The 19,676-nt window shown below is 35.2% G+C and overlaps 4 protein-coding genes across 5 annotated transcripts; 2 read left to right on the top strand and 2 right to left on the bottom strand.

The window, feature by feature from the left end:
* Positions 1-1,074: 1,074 nt before the first annotated feature.
* Positions 1,075-3,426, bottom strand: fs(2)ltoPP43 (female sterile (2) ltoPP43). Of its 2 annotated transcripts, XM_018023047.2 has the most exons (4): positions 3,159-3,426; positions 3,064-3,079; positions 1,694-1,932; positions 1,075-1,616 (listed from the first exon to the last, which is right to left on the bottom strand). In XM_018023047.2, the coding sequence occupies exons 1-4, from the start codon at positions 3,321-3,323 to the stop codon at positions 1,194-1,196; spliced, it is 843 nt and encodes a 280-aa protein (XP_017878536.1). In that variant the 5' UTR covers positions 3,324-3,426; the 3' UTR covers positions 1,075-1,193. The 2 variants fall into 2 exon arrangements, with proteins under 2 accessions (XP_017878536.1, XP_017878535.1); XM_018023046.2 differs by lacking the exons at positions 1,075-1,616; positions 1,694-1,932 and adding an exon at positions 2,206-2,747 and having other exon boundaries at positions 2,825-3,079.
* Positions 3,427-3,494: 68 nt separating this feature from the next.
* LOC108624062 (zinc finger protein 341) lies at positions 3,495-7,643 on the top strand. Its single transcript, XM_018023043.2, has 10 exons — positions 3,495-3,680; positions 3,799-3,870; positions 3,985-4,258; positions 4,338-4,608; positions 4,684-4,878; positions 4,965-5,528; positions 5,610-5,879; positions 5,951-6,163; positions 6,242-6,485; positions 7,416-7,643. Exons 1-9 carry the CDS (start codon positions 3,650-3,652, stop codon positions 6,425-6,427), a joined length of 2,076 nt encoding a protein of 691 aa, XP_017878532.1. The 5' UTR covers positions 3,495-3,649; the 3' UTR covers positions 6,428-6,485; positions 7,416-7,643.
* Positions 7,644-7,873: 230 nt separating this feature from the next.
* LOC108624061 (endothelin-converting enzyme homolog) lies at positions 7,874-12,835 on the top strand. The gene is made up of 15 exons (XM_018023041.2): positions 7,874-8,109; positions 8,169-9,528; positions 9,592-9,720; positions 9,781-9,889; positions 9,968-10,166; positions 10,268-10,396; positions 10,472-10,564; positions 10,650-10,844; positions 11,074-11,205; positions 11,285-11,467; positions 11,605-11,711; positions 11,787-11,974; positions 12,100-12,263; positions 12,378-12,530; positions 12,627-12,835. The coding sequence occupies exons 1-15, from the start codon at positions 7,909-7,911 to the stop codon at positions 12,822-12,824; spliced, it is 3,540 nt and encodes a 1,179-aa protein (XP_017878530.1). The 5' UTR covers positions 7,874-7,908; the 3' UTR covers positions 12,825-12,835.
* Positions 12,836-12,890: 55 nt separating this feature from the next.
* l(3)77CDf (phosphatidylserine synthase 1 homolog l(3)77CDf) lies at positions 12,891-15,579 on the bottom strand. Its single transcript, XM_018023045.2, has 5 exons — positions 15,157-15,579; positions 14,257-15,081; positions 13,909-14,131; positions 13,733-13,808; positions 12,891-13,391 (listed from the first exon to the last, which is right to left on the bottom strand). The coding sequence occupies exons 1-5, from the start codon at positions 15,408-15,410 to the stop codon at positions 13,336-13,338; spliced, it is 1,434 nt and encodes a 477-aa protein (XP_017878534.1). The 5' UTR covers positions 15,411-15,579; the 3' UTR covers positions 12,891-13,335.
* Positions 15,580-19,676: the final 4,097 nt, after the last annotated feature.

Below are 19,676 nucleotides of genomic sequence, written 5' to 3'. Positions count from 1 at the left end.
TCGCGCTTATATTTCTGGACAAGTAAATACGTTGATAGCTGTATCCAAACTGCCATAAGGAAGAATAAGCGACCGGTGTCGTTTCCCCATCGCATTGCCAACAGTCTCGATCTCTTTGAAGAGCGAAAGGAGAACGATTAAAATGAACCGATGGTCTCTAGTATTTCTCGTCAAATTCCGGATACGGTATAATTGGATTCTTACCAACGCATTTGCTTCGTTAAACATTACAATCAAAAAGGAGGAAAGACATCGCGTGTACTTGGAAGAACAAGTATAATGAAGGAAACGGATTCGTTGCAAGCGCGTAAAATGTAAAAATTAGGATTAAGGCCAGTGTTACACGTATACGCAGCGTACTATTCATATCAAAATAAACGAGTTCGTTAAAGGCATGAATTTTTCTCCATGTGTATGAACGTGCTCGACGGTGAATGAGATGAAACGTGCGAAAGAGAGACTGAAAGGAGAGGAGAAACAAAATACGTGAAATGTTATAATCTAAACGTTGTCCAAACATTTTGAACGACGTAACGACTTTCTCAAAAAAGTCTTAGTTTAATATAAAAATTGTTTTTTTCGTATTTTCGGCGAACTAGAGTAGTCAGATGAAACGCGCGAATGTTCGCGGATACTTTTATAAAAAGATAATTATTATGTTATCTACATGCCTCCCGCTAATAAAGAAAGACGAGTTTAATTCACGATATTCCATTACGAAATAAATACAAAAGATTTGATAATACATCACAGAGAAGATGCATCATTATTCCCGGACATTTGTAAATCTTTAATCTGGTACTTCCAATTATTTGTTATATATATTATAAATCTGGTATATCATTATATGCCATATCGTCAAAAACAGTTCTTTTTCTAAATACCTATACACGCACCTTCCTTTTATCACATCGACGTTCAGGCTCGGCCTTCATTGATTTTATTTTGATAAAAGAATTTTGCAGACAAATATATCTACATAAATATGTAACAAATATATAAACATAGAAATAAAACTCTAAGATCCTTATGATTTCTTATTTCTACATAGTAGGAGAGATAAAGCTATAGATGTTTAAAATTTGGAGAACAAGTTTAATAAACAAAATATATCTGTCCTATCCTTAGCATTCTCTTGTACAGTATATACACAATTATTATTATTAACATTAAAGCTTACTTAATATGTTTTTTCAATTATCCTCGACTGATTCTTCGGAGAGACTATCCTCCTCTGATTCTCCCAATTCTTCTTTCAGCCTTGCTTTATACCTCGCGTACGAGTAACCATAAGCATTTACATCAGCTTCATCAATTGCATAGACAAAATCATCGTCATCGGATAAGTCGGATTCTTGATTTATTTTCATGTTCATTATAGCTTCTCTCATATCATCCTCATTAATTGATCTTTCGGAATGGTCAGAATCAGGATAATCATTTCTCCAATTGGATTCTGAATTCGAGTCCTCTGACTCACATTCGACTCGATAACTTTCATCTCTATAATTATCGAAAACCAATTCTTGTTCATATGGATGCACCAATACCTCATCATCTAAGTATATGTCGTCTTCCGTTTGTGCATAATACAAATCATATACATAATTGTTGTCCTGTAAAATATTAACTTATATTGTATAAATGTCATATTAAAATACCTAATCAAAGGCACATAATAATCGTTACATACTTTTTCTGTAGACTCTTCCTCTGCCATAGATCTTGAATCTTCTATATCGATTACTGTGGTACATTTCTCTTTCGTATCTTCATGATTGGAATTGTCCAAAGATCGAAAGAAGCTGACTACTTTGTAACGACTTTCCGCTGAAGCATGTTTCGTTAGTTTTCTTGCCTTACTCAGAACATCCACAGGATGTTGTTTGAAATTTGCTTTTAGCTTGTCTTTTTCATAATTATGAATGATATCTTCGACATATTTGTTATATATATTATAAATCTGGTATATCATTATATGCCATATCGTCAAAAACAGTTCTTTTTCTAAATACCTATACACGCACCTTCCTTTTATCACATCGACGTTCAGGCTCGGCCTTCATTGATTTTATTTTGATAAAAGAATTTTGCAGACAAATATATCTACATAAATATGTAACAAATATATAAACATAGAAATAAAACTCTAAGATCCTTATGATTTCTTATTTCTACATAGTAGGAGAGATAAAGCTATAGATGTTTAAAATTTGGAGAACAAGTTTAATAAACAAAATATATCTGTCCTATCCTTAGCATTCTCTTGTACAGTATATACACAATTATTATTATTAACATTAAAGCTTACTTAATATGTTTTTTCAATTATCCTCGACTGATTCTTCGGAGAGACTATCCTCCTCTGATTCTCCCAATTCTTCTTTCAGCCTTGCTTTATACCTCGCGTACGAGTAACCATAAGCATTTACATCAGCTTCATCAATTGCATAGACAAAATCATCGTCATCGGATAAGTCGGATTCTTGATTTATTTTCATGTTCATTATAGCTTCTCTCATATCATCCTCATTAATTGATCTTTCGGAATGGTCAGAATCAGGATAATCATTTCTCCAATTGGATTCTGAATTCGAGTCCTCTGACTCACATTCGACTCGATAACTTTCATCTCTATAATTATCGAAAACCAATTCTTGTTCATATGGATGCACCAATACCTCATCATCTAAGTATATGTCGTCTTCCGTTTGTGCATAATACAAATCATATACATAATTGTTGTCCTGTAAAATATTAACTTATATTGTATAAATGTCATATTAAAATACCTAATCAAAGGCACATAATAATCGTTACATACTTTTTCTGTAGACTCTTCCTCTGCCATAGATCTTGAATCTTCTATATCGATTACTGTGGTACATTTCTCTTTCGTATCTTCATGATTGGAATTGTCCAAAGATCGAAAGAAGCTGACTACTTTGTAACGACTTTCCGCTGAAGCATGTTTCGTTAGTTTTCTTGCCTTACTCAGAACATCCACAGGATGTTGTTTGAAATTTGCTTTTAGCTTGTCTTTTTCATAATTATGAATGATATCTTCGACACTGTCTTCCTTCGAGGACAAAATGAATGAATCAATCAGAATAACGTAAACCATTAATAAAAAGACGCTGAATGTTCTAAATACAAACCTGTTTATCAACAGTCCCAGCAAATTTAGCAACAGTGGTTACAGGTGTTAATAATGTCGTTTCGGCTTCTTCGTTCTCTGCAGTTTTCTGTCTTTTACACGAGATCACTAAGGCATTCAATGGCTCGTCTGTATATCTGCGTTTCACACGTAATATCGCTGCCATCGTTAATTATGGATTTCTTTCAATAAGACAAATTTAAATGTTACACCACACGCACTGACTACTGATGTGAATGACGCGTTCGAGATTCGATGCTAGCGATCATAGCGACTTCTCCTCCCCCAAACCTTATTGCAGGTTAGAATCGTTTTCAGCAGTCGACATATCGATTATCATTCGCTGGCCTGGTCAGCAACAACGCTGGCAGGGCGTAGAAATTCTCGGTATGTTTTCAACTTGGAATTTATTCATTTTCTTCATATTAAATGATCCATGAAGGCTTGATCATTGACTTCGCTTAAAATGAAGAGTTAATATTATTGCAAAACATGGCGCAATCTATTTTCGACGCTTTAACAGGTAATGATTTTCTATCATAGAAATAGGTGGGGTTAATCCAGTATTTATCTTTGCGTTCGAAAGTAAAATTCATGGAGTAACTCGAACACTTCAATCATTCTGCCCATCTTGTTTATAGGCGTGTCCTTGGACAGTCCTGTGCAATCGTTATTAGAGTCCCAGACTTTAATAACCGAAGTTGAAGAGTCAGGTGAGTTATTGATGAAACGACCGATATAACCTGTTAATTGATGAGGATTTCGTTCCATAGGAATGTAGAGTAGAATTATTGTCTAACCAATATTTTTATATATTTCGTATCCAGCTATTGACCAAGATGATGAAGACATATTCCAGTGTGGAAAGTGTAAAAGCCAATTTACATCATTACACATGTTTATGTTACACAAAAGGACACACCAGAAAACGCAAGAGCAAACAGTAGATTTGAGTCAGTTTTTGGTGAACGATGCAAATCAAGCAGTTCACGCAGATGACAATAGTCAAGATGTATCTCAATATGATCCACAAGAAACATTTGTTGAAAATGATCAGCTCAGTGAACCAATTATACTCGAAGAGTCAGACATGCTATTTAGGTAATTCAGTAATAAAATATGCGTTTTATAATACTTGTTATATACTTTTTCACTTAATAATTCTGTGTATTTGTTATAGCATGGATCAAGAAGGTGCTAATTATTTTGCAACAGATTCCACATTTAGTGTTCCAATTATATTAAGTTCAGAAGGGTTGGATACTTTTACAAGCTCTCCTATTCCAGAGGATAATGAATCCATGAAAGATGATTCAAACGAAGTACCTCAAATTCTCCAAAGTGATATTTCTCCAGAGCAAAATATTATCGATACAAGTAAAGTTGATATACCGATAACTGAAGATCAAATCGCAACTGAAACTACTACCTATCAAACTCAAAATTTAAAGGTTCAACGCTTATCAGTTTTAAATCTTATTATTTCTATATATTATACTTTACGGTAACAATTTTTCTATTTGCAGTATAAGTGTGGTTATTGTAATAAACAATTCTCAAAGAAATTTTATTGGCAGCAACACGAACGTTCACATACAGGGGAAAAACCATATCAATGTGTTGTGTGCGGGCGCGCTTTCGCACAAAAGTCAAATGTTAAAAAGCATATGTCGTCACATAAAGTGTGGCCAGGCACGGCTATACACTCGCTGCCTCCCGAGGTATTTTAAACGTCTTGGCACGCGCTCATGATTCCCTTTCACGTCCTCGCTTTGTTTTTGTTTAATTAGTTCATCACCATTATTAGGCACCAGCAGACGGAAGCATAGATCGTACCTATCATTGTCAGTTTTGCAAAGAAATATTTGACTCTTACAAAGCTCTAAAGGGCCATCTTATAGTCTCTCATTTAGCATTGAAAGTGTACAAATGCGTGCAAAATAGCTGTAGCATGATGTTCGCCGAGCTCGAGGATTTCTTGGAACACACTCGCAGCCACAAGAGATCGGAATATCGTTGCCACGTGTGCGGTGAAGTATTCAATACTCTATCCGATCTGGGGCTTCATCAATACGCTCATTCCGTCCAAAAACAGAAAACAACAGAGAAATATTACTGTTGCTCCGTTTGTAAATCCTCCTTCTCAAACTTGGAGGCTTTACAACATCACACAGAAACGACGACGCACGACTATGCTTGTCATCATTGCGGAAAGAGTTTCTTGATCGAACGATTCTTGCGACGTCACTTGAAGACACACGCCTCGCCCGCACGATTTGCCTGTGAAGACTGCGGGAAGGCCTTTAAAACTGAGCAATATTTAGCCAATCATAAGTTAATACATAGCGAGGAAACGCCGTTCCTATGCCCAGTGAGTGAATCAATTGATTAAAAAACATCAAATGTACTCAAAAGTAAATTCTTTTTTATCCACCTACTCTGTTTCTTTTAGCACTGTCCGGCTAGATTCAAACGAAAAGATCGCTTGGGTCGTCATATGTTGATTCACGATTTAACGAAGAGATTAAAGTGCCCCTTCAGAAGTTATTTAGGATGTATGAGCGAGTTCTCACGACCTGATAAATTAAAGCGTCACCTACTGACGCACAGCAATATAAAAAGATTTAGTTGTAGCCACTGTAATCGTAATTTCCATCGGGCGCAAGCTCTTAAGTATCACGAAATGAATAAACATAGTTTAAAATGCGAGATTTGTTCACACGTAAGTCTAAACGAATACATCGGTTATGAGAAGCATATTTGCACTTTTTTAAATGCATCGTCTTCTTTCAGGCATTCAAAACTAAGGAACAATTGCTAACTCATAATTGCGACCAGTCGAACGAGACTAAAAAACACATGAGTTCACAGTTACCTAAGAAAGCATCTGGATCATTCAAGCCAAGGAAACCTACTCCAAAGAGACAAACATCATCAAAGACTGCAATTGGACTTGCTGATAAGGAGAAGCTAGAGAAATTTAAGGCTGAAGAAGTACAAAGAAAAGTAATTCGAACGATACCTAATGAACCGACGTTAATCTACAATATAAATGCGGTGATTCATAATATTTTCGCGTTTCAGATCACCTCCGAAATGTTAAGGTCCGACGATTACAAAGATGAAACCGATACCAAAAAACTAGAAAATATTTCCGTATCAAAGGAAATCGGTTCGACGATCGAAGCTCTCATGAAACCTGACAATGCAACGGACAATGAAATCAAACGCAACATTAATACATATGCGGTACAACAGACAGGCGAATAGAGTTTTTAAATATATTTTTTAATTGTATTTAAATTCTAATATATAGTCTAGAATATAGATAAGTTGTTATACTACGTGCAATGGGATCATTGGCAAACTGCAAGTTGCATTTTATAATAGTATATAATAATATTTTGTAGTTTACATATCTGTGATAATTGTATTATAAAATATATTAATATAAGTAACTTATATCTATCTATCTCAAGTATTTTTAATGTCGCCTTCCTTAGGCCGGCCGTTTGGAATTTATGAATGTATTAAAGAAAATGATGCTTGTCTCAAAGCGAGTGTATTTTTTTGTTTACTCAACTATGCAATCCTTTTACCGCGTAGATCGAGCTAACACCATTATTTAAAAACTCTGTGGAGGGAATATCATAATTTGCGGGTATTTTCGAGATAACGTTAAAAGGAAGTGGTTGGTGAAACCACAACCACATCCTTCGTTCCAACAATAAGCGACTATTCGGGTTCGGTTCAGTAGAAAAAAATCTGCACTCTCGTGTGGTCGTATGTTGTATTAAAAAATTAGTCCGAACAATTATACAATGCCTTCTCGAGGTTCTTACCAAATTTCGAATATAGAAGAAGGAAAAGTGGCTCAACGGGACCAATCTTTTCGTAGTTGTGTTGTAACGTTATTAATATTTCTTTTTCTCTGCATCATTCTAATTCTTGCTGCTTTGCCATGGAAATCGTACAATTCTTACCGGCCTGAGCAGAAAGATCAGCATGTGGAAACGGCACAGGTGAGTTCTTCCAATATTAAGAACGATGAGCAAACGATCTAAATTTCGCGTTCCCGTAGCATCATCGTCATCATGAACTTGAGAGAACCAGCACCACTACTTCCGCGAACTCGAAGGATTCAAAAGAATTAGAATTCACATCGGAGATAAATATATCTTCGGAAAATGTTGATATAATTAACATTAATAGCACNTTTTAATTGTATTTAAATTCTAATATATAGTCTAGAATATAGATAAGTTGTTATACTACGTGCAATGGGATCATTGGCAAACTGCAAGTTGCATTTTATAATAGTATATAATAATATTTTGTAGTTTACATATCTGTGATAATTGTATTATAAAATATATTAATATAAGTAACTTATATCTATCTATCTCAAGTATTTTTAATGTCGCCTTCCTTAGGCCGGCCGTTTGGAATTTATGAATGTATTAAAGAAAATGATGCTTGTCTCAAAGCGAGTGTATTTTTTTGTTTACTCAACTATGCAATCCTTTTACCGCGTAGATCGAGCTAACACCATTATTTAAAAACTCTGTGGAGGGAATATCATAATTTGCGGGTATTTTCGAGATAACGTTAAAAGGAAGTGGTTGGTGAAACCACAACCACATCCTTCGTTCCAACAATAAGCGACTATTCGGGTTCGGTTCAGTAGAAAAAAATCTGCACTCTCGTGTGGTCGTATGTTGTATTAAAAAATTAGTCCGAACAATTATACAATGCCTTCTCGAGGTTCTTACCAAATTTCGAATATAGAAGAAGGAAAAGTGGCTCAACGGGACCAATCTTTTCGTAGTTGTGTTGTAACGTTATTAATATTTCTTTTTCTCTGCATCATTCTAATTCTTGCTGCTTTGCCATGGAAATCGTACAATTCTTACCGGCCTGAGCAGAAAGATCAGCATGTGGAAACGGCACAGGTGAGTTCTTCCAATATTAAGAACGATGAGCAAACGATCTAAATTTCGCGTTCCCGTAGCATCATCGTCATCATGAACTTGAGAGAACCAGCACCACTACTTCCGCGAACTCGAAGGATTCAAAAGAATTAGAATTCACATCGGAGATAAATATATCTTCGGAAAATGTTGATATAATTAACATTAATAGCACAGATTGGATTATTAATATTAATAATTCATCTGTACTCGAGACATTTCGAAATGAAGAAACTACTCCGGAAGTTCTATCTTCTACTGACAAGCAATTATACGCATCAATTTCAACTGGAGAAAAATATTATAAAACGAAGGGTATCGTAGATGAAAGTACTACAGGAACTACAGATTTTACAGAATTAATCGAACGGTACGAAAATACCACAGATGGAAATATAACAGAAATCATTATTTCTACGAGATTAAATGAAAATGTTGTCGGAGAACATAAAAAAGATTCCACAGACCGAAGTACGACCGAAGCTGTTACAAAATTCAGTCAAACTGATACGATAAAATATGAAGAGAATACTACGGACAAAAGTATTACAGAAGCTTCTAATTATACGGAATTAAAAGAAATTACTACGGAAGAATATAATAAAATATATATAACGGATAACAATAGTACAGAAGTTCCTACTTCTACAAATCAGAATTGTATCAACGTAACAGATGAATCCAAGAATAAGACGAATGAAGAAAATATTACAGTATATGCATCAATTTCAACTAGAGAAAAATATTATGAAACGAAGGGTATCGTAGATGAAAGTACTACAGGAACCACAGATTTTACAGAATTAATCGAACGGTACGAAAATACCACAGATGGAAATATAACAGAAATCATTATTTCTACGAGATTAAATGAAAATGTTGTCGGAGAACATAAAAAAGATTCCACAGACCGAAGTACGACAGAAGCTGTTACAAAATTCAGTCAAACTGATACGATAAAATATGAAGAGGATACTACGAACGAAAGTATTACAGATGAACCCAATAATAAGACGAATGAAGAAAATATTACAGTAACTGAATCTGTCAACGAGAATTTACAAGAAAAAACTACGAAGTCGAGTATGAATGATGAACCCAATAATAAGATGAATGAAGAAAGTATTACAACAACTAAATCTATGAACGAGTATTTACAAAAAACAACGACTGAGTCGAGTTTAGTGAATGAACTAACAGATAATATGATTTCTGATCTATTGAATAATGAAGTGTGCGACACAGGCGAATGTAAAAATCATGCTAGTAAAATGTTATTCTACATGAATCATACGATTGATCCATGCGAAGACTTTTACGAATACGCTTGCGGTGGTTTTGAAGCCAATCCTAGAACTGTTGAACAGAATTTGGAAGATGTAGCTCATCAACGAATTTTACGTATGTATCGTTTAATTTCTTATAACAGAGAGAACCGAGATAATTAATTTTACTCTCAATCAGGTCAAATGCAAAAAGAAGAAGAGAATAAGAAAAACCTGAAAGGAAAAAGTAGACCGTCTCTTTTCGCACAGTATTATCAAAGTTGCATACACTACGAGCAGATCAATCGAACAGAAAGAATTCAAATGGGTATGTCGCGACGGTTTATTAATATTAATTCGATGATATTATATTACACTTTTGTTACAGTCAGAGAAGTATTAGATGGGATAGGAAAGTTTTACACTAATTCCAGTGAGTTTTTCGAGAATCATACAAGCTTTACGGAGTTGATAGCTAAGCTATTGTCGTACAACAGGTGAGAAATATGTAACAACGGTCGTAGAAAAATATCTGACGTTGCATAAATACATATACTCGCCTCTCGTTTCTATAGCGCATTATTGTTCGACGTCGCTCCGGATCTCGACGAGTACCAGCCGAAACTGTTCACTATTAGAATAGGACCAACGATACACGGCAGTCCTTTTAACACAGATCCATCGGATGATCCCTGCTACGATGCAAGTAAATTCGAAATGGAAAGTAAGACGGTGTATCTACAAGATTTGTACGCGCATTACAAAACGTGCAAGGTATGTACATAGATACGATATATTATATGATATTTAAACTGACAAAATGTTTTGTCAATTTAAATATATATAGCAAATGATGCTTTTTTTGTTTTTATTAGAACAATACAAGTAGATTTATGAGCTCTGTAGCGGAAGCCTTAACTGCGCTTGGCATATTCGACAATATCCAGCAAAGGCAATTAACTATAAATGTCATTGATATAGTCATAATGAAAAAATTCGTCGAGGTAAGTTTATTGGATCTCGATACATCACAAATGTTTGAGTTCTATCAATATTCTATTCTTTTCTTTTATCTTCAGGCTCTTCCTACGAGGGATAAGATTCGAGAAGCGTATTTAATGAAAAATTATACGCTTCACTCGATCAAGGAATTAGAACGTGACTTCAAACCGGTAAGGGTGAAATTAAGTTGAAATAAGACAATGTTTAAAGTAAGTTGATCCCTCGGAGTTAAAATTGATATGTTTTCGAACTCAGGTAAATTGGACTCATCTAATTCATTATACAACAAATTACACAATTAATCCCGATGCGAAAGTGCAAGTTTACTTTTATGAAGTTTTGGCTGAGGGGTTGAAAAACTTGAAAGAAGACAAAGCAATCGGACCGCATTATCCTATGTTACTGTATAACGCACTATTAGGATTGTACGCCCACGATCTTTATCACCAGGTATGCTGGTTTTCCCTGATCAATATATGTATATCATTTAGTTAGAGCTGTTCGAGTACTCGAAAAAGGCGAACCGAGTTATACCCCGCTCGAATAACCGATGTAATCCGAACAGTTCAAAAGAACCAGATACATCGGAAACTCTTTTCGGCATGAATTTCTAACTATCCAAATATTTGAACATACCGGCAGCATTAATATAATTTCCCTTTCAATTGGATTCTTTCAGTTCGTTCTATCAAAATATCGAGATATCAGAAAATACTGCCTTCGCATAACAGCGAATGTTTTAATCGCAGAAGCTTCAAACTTGTATATCTCCTCGTTTTCGGAAGATCGACTTGCGTACATGAATAGTACGGTAAGAGTTATAATTTCGTTTATGACCATAAAAAAAAATTAACTACTTAAAACATAATTTCTACCGTGCAATTCAATAGATACACGATTTATTTGAAGATCTTAGGACAAGTCTAAAACAAAAGATTGAGAGCGTAGAATGGGTAACAGAAAAGCAACGTGATGCACTAATTACGAAAATAAATGATCTCAAAGTTGTTACGCCTAATGTTTCGTATCTTACCGATACGGAGTCAACGTATAGGAAGTATAATGCAACCGAGGTATGAAAAATTATTTAAATAAAATAATACGAAGTGTGCGCCGAATTGTATCATTGTAACATTTTATACAACCTCATATTATCATGTCATTAAATTTGTCTATGTTAAATGATACCTTAGAATTAGTTTACTTTTAGGTAAATCTAAAAAACAATTACTTCGAGAATTCAATAATTTTGATGCAGAGGTATCGAAAGCTAATGTACGCAGAATTTTCTCTAAATCCCGGCTCTCCTGAGCACGTGTAAGCATTTTGCAATTAAAACTAAACATATGAAACACCTACGCGTAATTATATATACTTATATTGTACATGCAGTTGGACACACTACGCAACGCCGTACCAGTCCAAAGGGCTCGCGATTTATGGACTAAATCTCGTTATAATACCCTTTGGTGCAATCGACTGGTCTATTGAATACAACGAACCCCAATTTGATTACATAAAACTTGCTACGCTCGGTAACGTGATAGCACACCAAATTGCTCATCACTTCGACGCAAACGGTATACATATTAACAATATGTAATTCAACGTTATAAACATTTAACAGATTCTTTCAAAGACCCCAGAAATACTTTATCATCCAAACGTCTAACAATATACCTTATTAATATACGTATATCGTTAGGTATCTATTATTGGAATGGAACTCGCGATGCCAATAACACTTTGCTAAATAACGACTCCACGAACACAATCTTCGACGATTATATTAATGTACAGAGAAATTATCTGTATTCAGATTCAATGAATTCGACACTAGCATCCACCGGGCAAACCATAGTTTACGAGGTAAACCCACGCGTTTGCTTTTACTATAGGATCATTATGATCTGTAAAAATATTATTTTAAAGTAAAAAGTATTACTTAAGCGGTAATTCCATTTTTCCTAACTGCCGTTTCAGATCCCACAATTAACCCTAAATGAACGTTTATCCGAGATAATGGGAGTGAGATTAGCCTACGATACTTTGGATCGATTGAGATCTCCCAAGGAAATCGTCCTTCCATGGCTTCAACTTAACGTGAATCAGTTATTCTATCTCACCTATGCTCAGGTACTTTTGTTACAGTAATATTTATGGCATCTCAAATAAAATTAAAATCGCTATGACGATTATCGTAAACAAACATATTCCTCATTACCTTTATAGATGCATTGTACGAAGTCACCACTTACGTCATCGTATATATCGCTGTACGAGAGCGAACAGCTACCGAGTCCGATTCGCATTTTTGTCACTGCATCTAATATCAGACTCATCGGTAAAGCTTGGAATTGTTCGGAAGGTTCACGGATAATGCCGAGTTACTTTTGCAACGCATTTCCCTACCTTCCGTGTACCGACTGAATGAAGGAACGCGCATACGAACACATGCAAAAGACGCGTAAATTATATTTTCATAAGGAAGCGTGATTAAGTGGTAACGACGCTCTTCATTTATTCTCAGGAACAATATTATTTTTTCTAAACGTTCACGTCCAGACAACCGCAATATGCAAACATCATGCATTCATTAATTTTTTTAAATTCGAATATTCTACTCTGTATGATCTTATGTAATACGACTAGAAAATTTGATAGTATAAATCTGGGATGGGCAATTCGATTGCTTTCGATCAAGAATTTTGTTCAGGAGCTACGGTGGGAACGTTAGAGATACGGAAATTGGAAAGGTTCGAAAGAGAGCGTCAATTCTGTGGATCGAACGCAACGGAGAAAAGGAGGCTCTCAATAGCATTCGCTATCTAATCACGAGCTTCCTAATGCCTACTCTCGAACTTTTATAAGAGTACGAATTGCCTATCCCTGGTGTAAATAAGTTTACTTGTAAATCGGTCATTTCTCGTTGTGAGCTTGTTCACGACTGCTTCTTCTCCAAGATGTCCATAGATTTTGTAGTGTAGACCATGTCTCCTAGAACACAAATTACATCTTCTAAATGATTAATCAATTGATCCGACATTTAATTTACCAATGATGAACTGAGCTCTGACAGTGCACTCTTACTAATATTACACGTATAAATATACACGTATCGTGCATCGATTAAGCTTGTAAATGTTCTTTAATATCAAGAGCAAGAAACAGAAATCATCCATGACACAATTTATTCGGTATTTACGTCAGTCATGCCAGTTGAGTAACAGATTGCAAGACTCGCTTTATATTTAGTAACCAGTTAATTATAAGTCAATAATTTGGTACACCGTCGACTTGATCGTTATTTACATTACAAACAAGTATAATGGACATACCACTGCTATGAGTCATATCCAGTTGGTTGCTGCCTAGCTGTATGATAGATTGTTTTGTAGTAGGTTTCTTTTCCGTCTGAAAAGACGAAATCCATGCAGAAGTAATAAAAAAAGACCATACTGTTAGTCGTCAAATGGACAAAATCAAACTCGATTTGAAATCACGAGACACATACCTCGAAGTACCGGTGCCATAATACACAGCCATAAACGCAAAGAACCGAGACTAGAGACTGGCAAAGTAGCCACAGAAGAATGTTTAATGCCTGAGTACGTTCAAACAGAGCAGCACCGTGCTTTATACAAAGCAATGCCTCCGTAACCATAATGGCACCATAGACCCAACACTGTGTCCCTACTCTACTACATGTCGGATCTGTTGCATACATGTAGTATTGCCTACAATAATGTTAAAATAGTATAAAATATTAGTATAAATAATATAGTTGCAACTATTGTAATAATAGTTCACACGTATAGAATAGAAATCTATGTAACGGATACATGTTAGAACTCGTGCCTACCTAACAGAAGGTGCAACGATTACTCCAACCAATATCAGTCTTGTCACAACAAATGGGTGAGAGGGTGGGAATTCGTACACATGTTTCAAGAAAAATGTGTTCAGCTCTGAAACCTGCCAGAATATGACTAACTGACACAGAGCAACGAATCTCATATATGTACAGGTTGGGTCCAACCATCTAACAGCAGTCCAACTGCCGGGAGTGAATTGCAGCATTGCTCTTTTCAATTTGCCAGTGGTGCTCTCAATGTCAAAAATGCTTACCCATTTGTATTCCCTCATTTCCAAGAGGGAACAAATTTTCAATCCAACCCAAATACCCAAGCCATTGCATACAACTACGTCAAGTATAAAAGCGTCCCACCAGCATTCAATAAAATTTGGTAGTAAGTGAGCAAATGCTATTTCTGTTACTTCCCACATAACGCTAATGGCCCAAAGAATACCAAGATGACGAATTAATATTGCTTTGAAGGTCCATCCTAAGAAATGGGCGAGTGCGAAGACATCTAAATGGTTCCATATCTTCTCGATTGTAATTTCTGAACAGTTAACACCATATTCTTTGTCCATGTCAATGTGAAATGATTCCAAGCTTGGATCTATCCAAACAAAGATCTTTCTGACTGTATTGTAATCTTGAAACAGTAGAAACAGTAGGCCCATTAGGTAAAGTACGCTACAACCAAATACAAGTCTCCAGACGACTGGATGAGGTCTTGTAAATGGTCCATTTGGAAATGTAAGTATTGATATGATGAGAAAAAAAAATATGATGCAAAGTATTCCAGTCCAAATGTTGTCCTCCACGTTATTAGTATCCCTGCATTCAATCATCACAAACATTTAGAAAACTTGAACGATCAAGTCTGAAGGATAGATACGAATATTCATTTACCTAGTGAATGCAAAGTATATCACAGCACCTATCGAGATGAGAAGCAGCGTAATGCTGTGCGGTTTATAAAAGAATTCGATCGAGATATCGTCAACCGGCCTTTCATTGATATTTGGGAAACTGTCTGTGCCATGTCGCAATTTGTGTCCTTCAATGTTGTCCGTGCTGCTTCGGCAATTCACAACCTTCTTTTCGTCATCCTTGACAAGCCTTTTCAACAGGCTATTGTCCACAGATCCTTCATTAGTTGTCATTCTAATTAACTAATCGTTCGAGTTTTAAATTCGAGTCCTGATCATTTCACAGACTTTCTGTGTATATCGCCACGTTTTCTTCTTCGGTTTTTAGAGACTGCAGTACAGTACACGATGTCACACCATGCCACAAATTTACAAACCACTTTGAGCTAGTGATGGGCACTATCGACCCTATCGACTAATTTAAAGTATCGACTACCTAGGGAATAATCGCAACGTACTATCGACTTAGTCGATAGTTTTTAGTCGGATGAATGTTCGAAAGTGCCATCTGAGCTCGGGAATGTCGAGCACAGAAAAATTGACAAATAAAGAAATAAATAATAGTCGGATGAAATATCGCTCTCGCGGTTAAGTATGCCTCTATATTGTGATTATAGCGTTCATATTTAAATAGCATTTTTATTTCGCTATACTTGACCAAACATGATCTAAAGCATCGATCACGCATTACGCATTTTCCAATCTAATTTATTATAGGAATGCATAATTATGACTAATAAATTAATAGAAATGCATCTCAGAAATTTTATTTCGCGATCCTTGAATAAATATAATCCAAAGCAGCGATCATACATTACTTTGTTAATTGAATCTATCGAAGCGGAAAACGAAAACATAACATTGTCTAAATGAATATCTATTGAAATCAATTTCCCCTGTGTCTAATTTATTCTCTGTCTCTAATTTATTGTAAAAATGAATAATTCTGATTAATAAATTAATGGAAATGAATCTTTGCATTTTTATTTCATGTTCCTTGACCAAATGACTAATCCCTATTTTCGAAGTGCAATTCTTCAGCGAAATACTAAAGTGTAGATTAGAATTTCTGTATCTCATATTGTACATCGATCTATCAATAATTTAATGTATGTCGCCTAAATTCTGATTAATAAATTAATCTAAATGAAATTCGGCATTTTTATTTCGCTATCCTTGACCAAACATCATCTAAAGTATCGATCACGCATTATGCATTTTCGAATCTAATTTATTATAGGAATGCATAATTATGATTAATAAATTAATAGAAATGCATCTCAGAAATTTTATTTCGCGATCCTTGAATAAATATAATCCAAAGCAGCGATCATGCATTACTTTCTCGGTAAAACTACCGAAGCGGAAAACGAAAACATAACATTGTCTATATGAACATCTATTGAAATCAATTTCCTCTGTTTCTAATTTATTCATCTGTAATTTATTGTAATTATATTGACTAATTCTGATCTATGATAATCTTTATTTCTGGATGTTTGTGTAAACTTTTATAACGTGCATTCCATTAAGTGAATGAACTTATTTCAAACGGATAGAAATTAAATTCCGATATGATCGAATAATACGAAACCAATGGAGATTGATATTAAAGAGGGAGATCTAACTATGGGTTTATAAAATTAATGACAAAAGTCACTCGGGTGATGATTGACTTATTGTTAACCCAATTTCGTCTCTTAAACAATGTTATATTATTTATTGATACATAGAATTTATCAATAATACCATTAGCTAACAGTGTTACACTTGCTTCTACTTCTTCAAAAGTTGATTCTCTCGTCCCTTGTTTGCGAAATTATAATACATAATATGCCGACAGATGAGTGAATTCACCCTTCACAGTCGCCTCTCTTCCTTCATCTTTTTAGTTACTTTGTATACATCGCAATTGGTTACTATTACATCACAATTATAGATCATACATACATGTTTAATTACACATTACGGCGTTACATACACGTCTTCCTGTATATACGTATATGTATATATATATATATATATATATTTATATATTTATAAATTACAGTTCGAAGGTCAGATGTATTCTACTTCGATTCTTTTAGTTTACGGAATGTTTGAGTCATCTTTCTTCTGCCATACCACTGCACTGGTATCGCCAGGAATAGTTAAATCATTCGCAACAATCGAAGCGAAACATCGTTTCTCTACATACTTTTCTCTTTTTCTCACGCTCTCTTTCTCTATTCTAACCATTTCATGTGCTCTCATCGAGATCAAAGTTCGTGCACGCAACACTGACAAAATTATCAACGAAATCTCCAAGATGTTAATTAAACCGTGCATCTAAAAAACGATTAACTAAAACTTTTATAAAACTACTCGAGGTATTAATCGTTTTACGAACGATAAACATTGTTCTTATCCTTATTTTTCGTTGATATCGTGGATCGAGGGTCATTGCGCTCGAATTTATTTAAATATACTATCTTTGGTCAACTCTAGCGGTCAGGAGAAATCGTAAAAAGTGCGCGATATGTGTACAATTACGAATGTAGGGCGTTCAGCTTGATAACTAAAATATTTGCAAAAAAAAATATTAAGCCTTAGCGTTTTGTAAAAAAAAAAAAAGAGTTCACTTTGCATGATTAATCTGTAATGAGAAAGTTCGCGGGGAAGGCATGTAATGCGTACCTATACTCGAGGGGTTTCTGTTTCATTGCTCGTTTCGTACAACAACGGACGTTCTCACTAAATTCTACTAATCGTCGATCTTTTTAGCACAATTCAATTAATTGCATCTTTACAGACTCTCGCCATCTGTACAGAACATTTTGCCTCAATTTTCATTATTTTTTTCCTCTCTTGTCTCGGTTCAGTAATCATTAGAAGAACAACAACGATGCTACTAACTTCTTCTTTACAATTAATCGCTATCGAATCGGCGTTAACAGGATTATATTTAATATCTACGAAATTTAATTACTACACGCGCGCTAACGAATAATTTTGAGCTCAGATTGGGACGTTTCTATAGGGGTAACAACAAATGGAGGTCGTACAGGTTTGATCAAGACCCAATTTGATCGACGAATTTCAACCTCAGATCAGTTTTCGAACGAAGTACTGAATGTGTCAATGATAATTTACTTTGATCGGGTTACAAAAATCATTTCCTGATGTTCAACACATGTTATTGCTTAGGGATTAACTAAAATTCTTCGCTACTCGCGGTCATTGAAGTTGTACGTATCTCGCAGTCGTACAGGGCGTACAAAATACGTAACATGACACTCCAACAGTGTTTGATATATTACAAGATTTAATATTATAGGATTAATAGTTATCAGGAAAAATAAAATAATTTCTTGTCTCTGTTCATAACTTACGACCTCCTCACGCAAAGACGACGAATTTGCAGCTATTCTCCCTCGCTTTTTAATCTCCATTCATTCGACTCATCGTGCACGCATCGATTAAACACTTGTCACTATCACGTCACTATTTTAAATAACTTCTCTAAGATATAATCTATACATGCAGAATGTGTTTAAATAAATATTTCGCTTTACATACACGAACGCCGTCTTGGATATCGCAAGATTATGCGATATTACACGTAGTTGAGATCACGAGCTGGAAACTGCTTGTCCCGATTCGAACTTTTCACGAAAAAAGTCCTTTCGGGATCCATTTAATGTACCAACACAAACAGACCGTCACGCCGCAGGTGAAAAAGCTTTGCGCTGTTACAAAAAGCGGGATGGTCACAGATAGTTTAAATAGTTCGCATCAGGAAACTAATATCGTTTTTCCTTCGTTTAGATTGGGGACACCGTCGAAAAGTATTGTCTGGAGACCTGAAGTGGTTCGTCGGATTCGTCGCAGGGTAAGTTTAACGAAAAATAATTTACGTATGCATGGACACGGATCAGAGTGACAATTCATAACCGAAGGTATTAATTAGTTATTAAGTAGTCCTATTAATTATCTATAAATTACTTGGCATATCGGCTAACATCCCTACGCCTTGTTCAAATCAATCGGAGTTACGCCGGTTAATCTCTAATCTAGATTTAAATAGACTTACAATTTAACGTGAACGTATGACCGGTGAATCAACACCTAAATCGTCATACAATTCTCTTACAAGTTAATGACTAGTTTTTGCCTCGTACATATTCCTTCCTGTCTTCACAGGAAGATTAAAAAATGATCAACGAAAAATTATAAAACGGAAACTTACGTGACTAGATATATTTTTCGTTTATATAGGATGAGCATCTTTTACCATCGGCTTGCGACACCGTTAATATTCACGGTCGCAGTCAAACGTTTCCAAGAGAGTTCTATCAGTAATAGAATTAACAATCAGGTTTTGATAATACTGAGTAAAGTTTTTAAAACGACATGTTAAAAGGGCCTAGCTGGATAAGGGGGTCAAATGTGCCCTTGAGCCGAATGAAGCGCCGTTTGCGCCATTCGATAGCATATCAAAAAAGAAACATTCACTCCTGT

The sequence above is a fragment of the Ceratina calcarata genome, unplaced genomic scaffold (genome assembly GCF_001652005.2).
Source record: "Ceratina calcarata isolate Rehan_Ccalc_2016 unplaced genomic scaffold, ASM165200v1 scaffold297.2, whole genome shotgun sequence".
In the NCBI taxonomy this organism is placed as follows: Eukaryota; Metazoa; Arthropoda; class Insecta; order Hymenoptera; family Apidae; genus Ceratina; species Ceratina calcarata.
Note: the sequence above shows the minus strand (reverse complement) of the source record. Positions and strands in the feature narration are given on the sequence as shown.

Bases quoted from the DNA above. Each gene is read 5' to 3' on its own strand.
- LOC108624062 (XM_018023043.2), top strand. From the start codon at position 3,650: ATGGCGCAATCTATTTTCGACGCTTTAACAG. The intron at 3,681-3,798 runs GTAATGATTTTC...TCTTGTTTATAG, and splicing joins TATTTTCGACGCTTTAACAG to GCGTGTCCTTGGACAGTCCT. The intron at 5,529-5,609 runs GTGAGTGAATCA...TGTTTCTTTTAG, and splicing joins AAACGCCGTTCCTATGCCCA to CACTGTCCGGCTAGATTCAA.
- LOC108624061 (XM_018023041.2), top strand. From the start codon at position 7,909: ATGCCTTCTCGAGGTTCTTACCAAATTTCGAATATAGAAGAAGGAAAA. The intron at 8,110-8,168 runs GTGAGTTCTTCC...GCGTTCCCGTAG, and splicing joins AGCATGTGGAAACGGCACAG to CATCATCGTCATCATGAACT. The intron at 9,721-9,780 runs GTATGTCGCGAC...CTTTTGTTACAG, and splicing joins AACAGAAAGAATTCAAATGG to TCAGAGAAGTATTAGATGGG.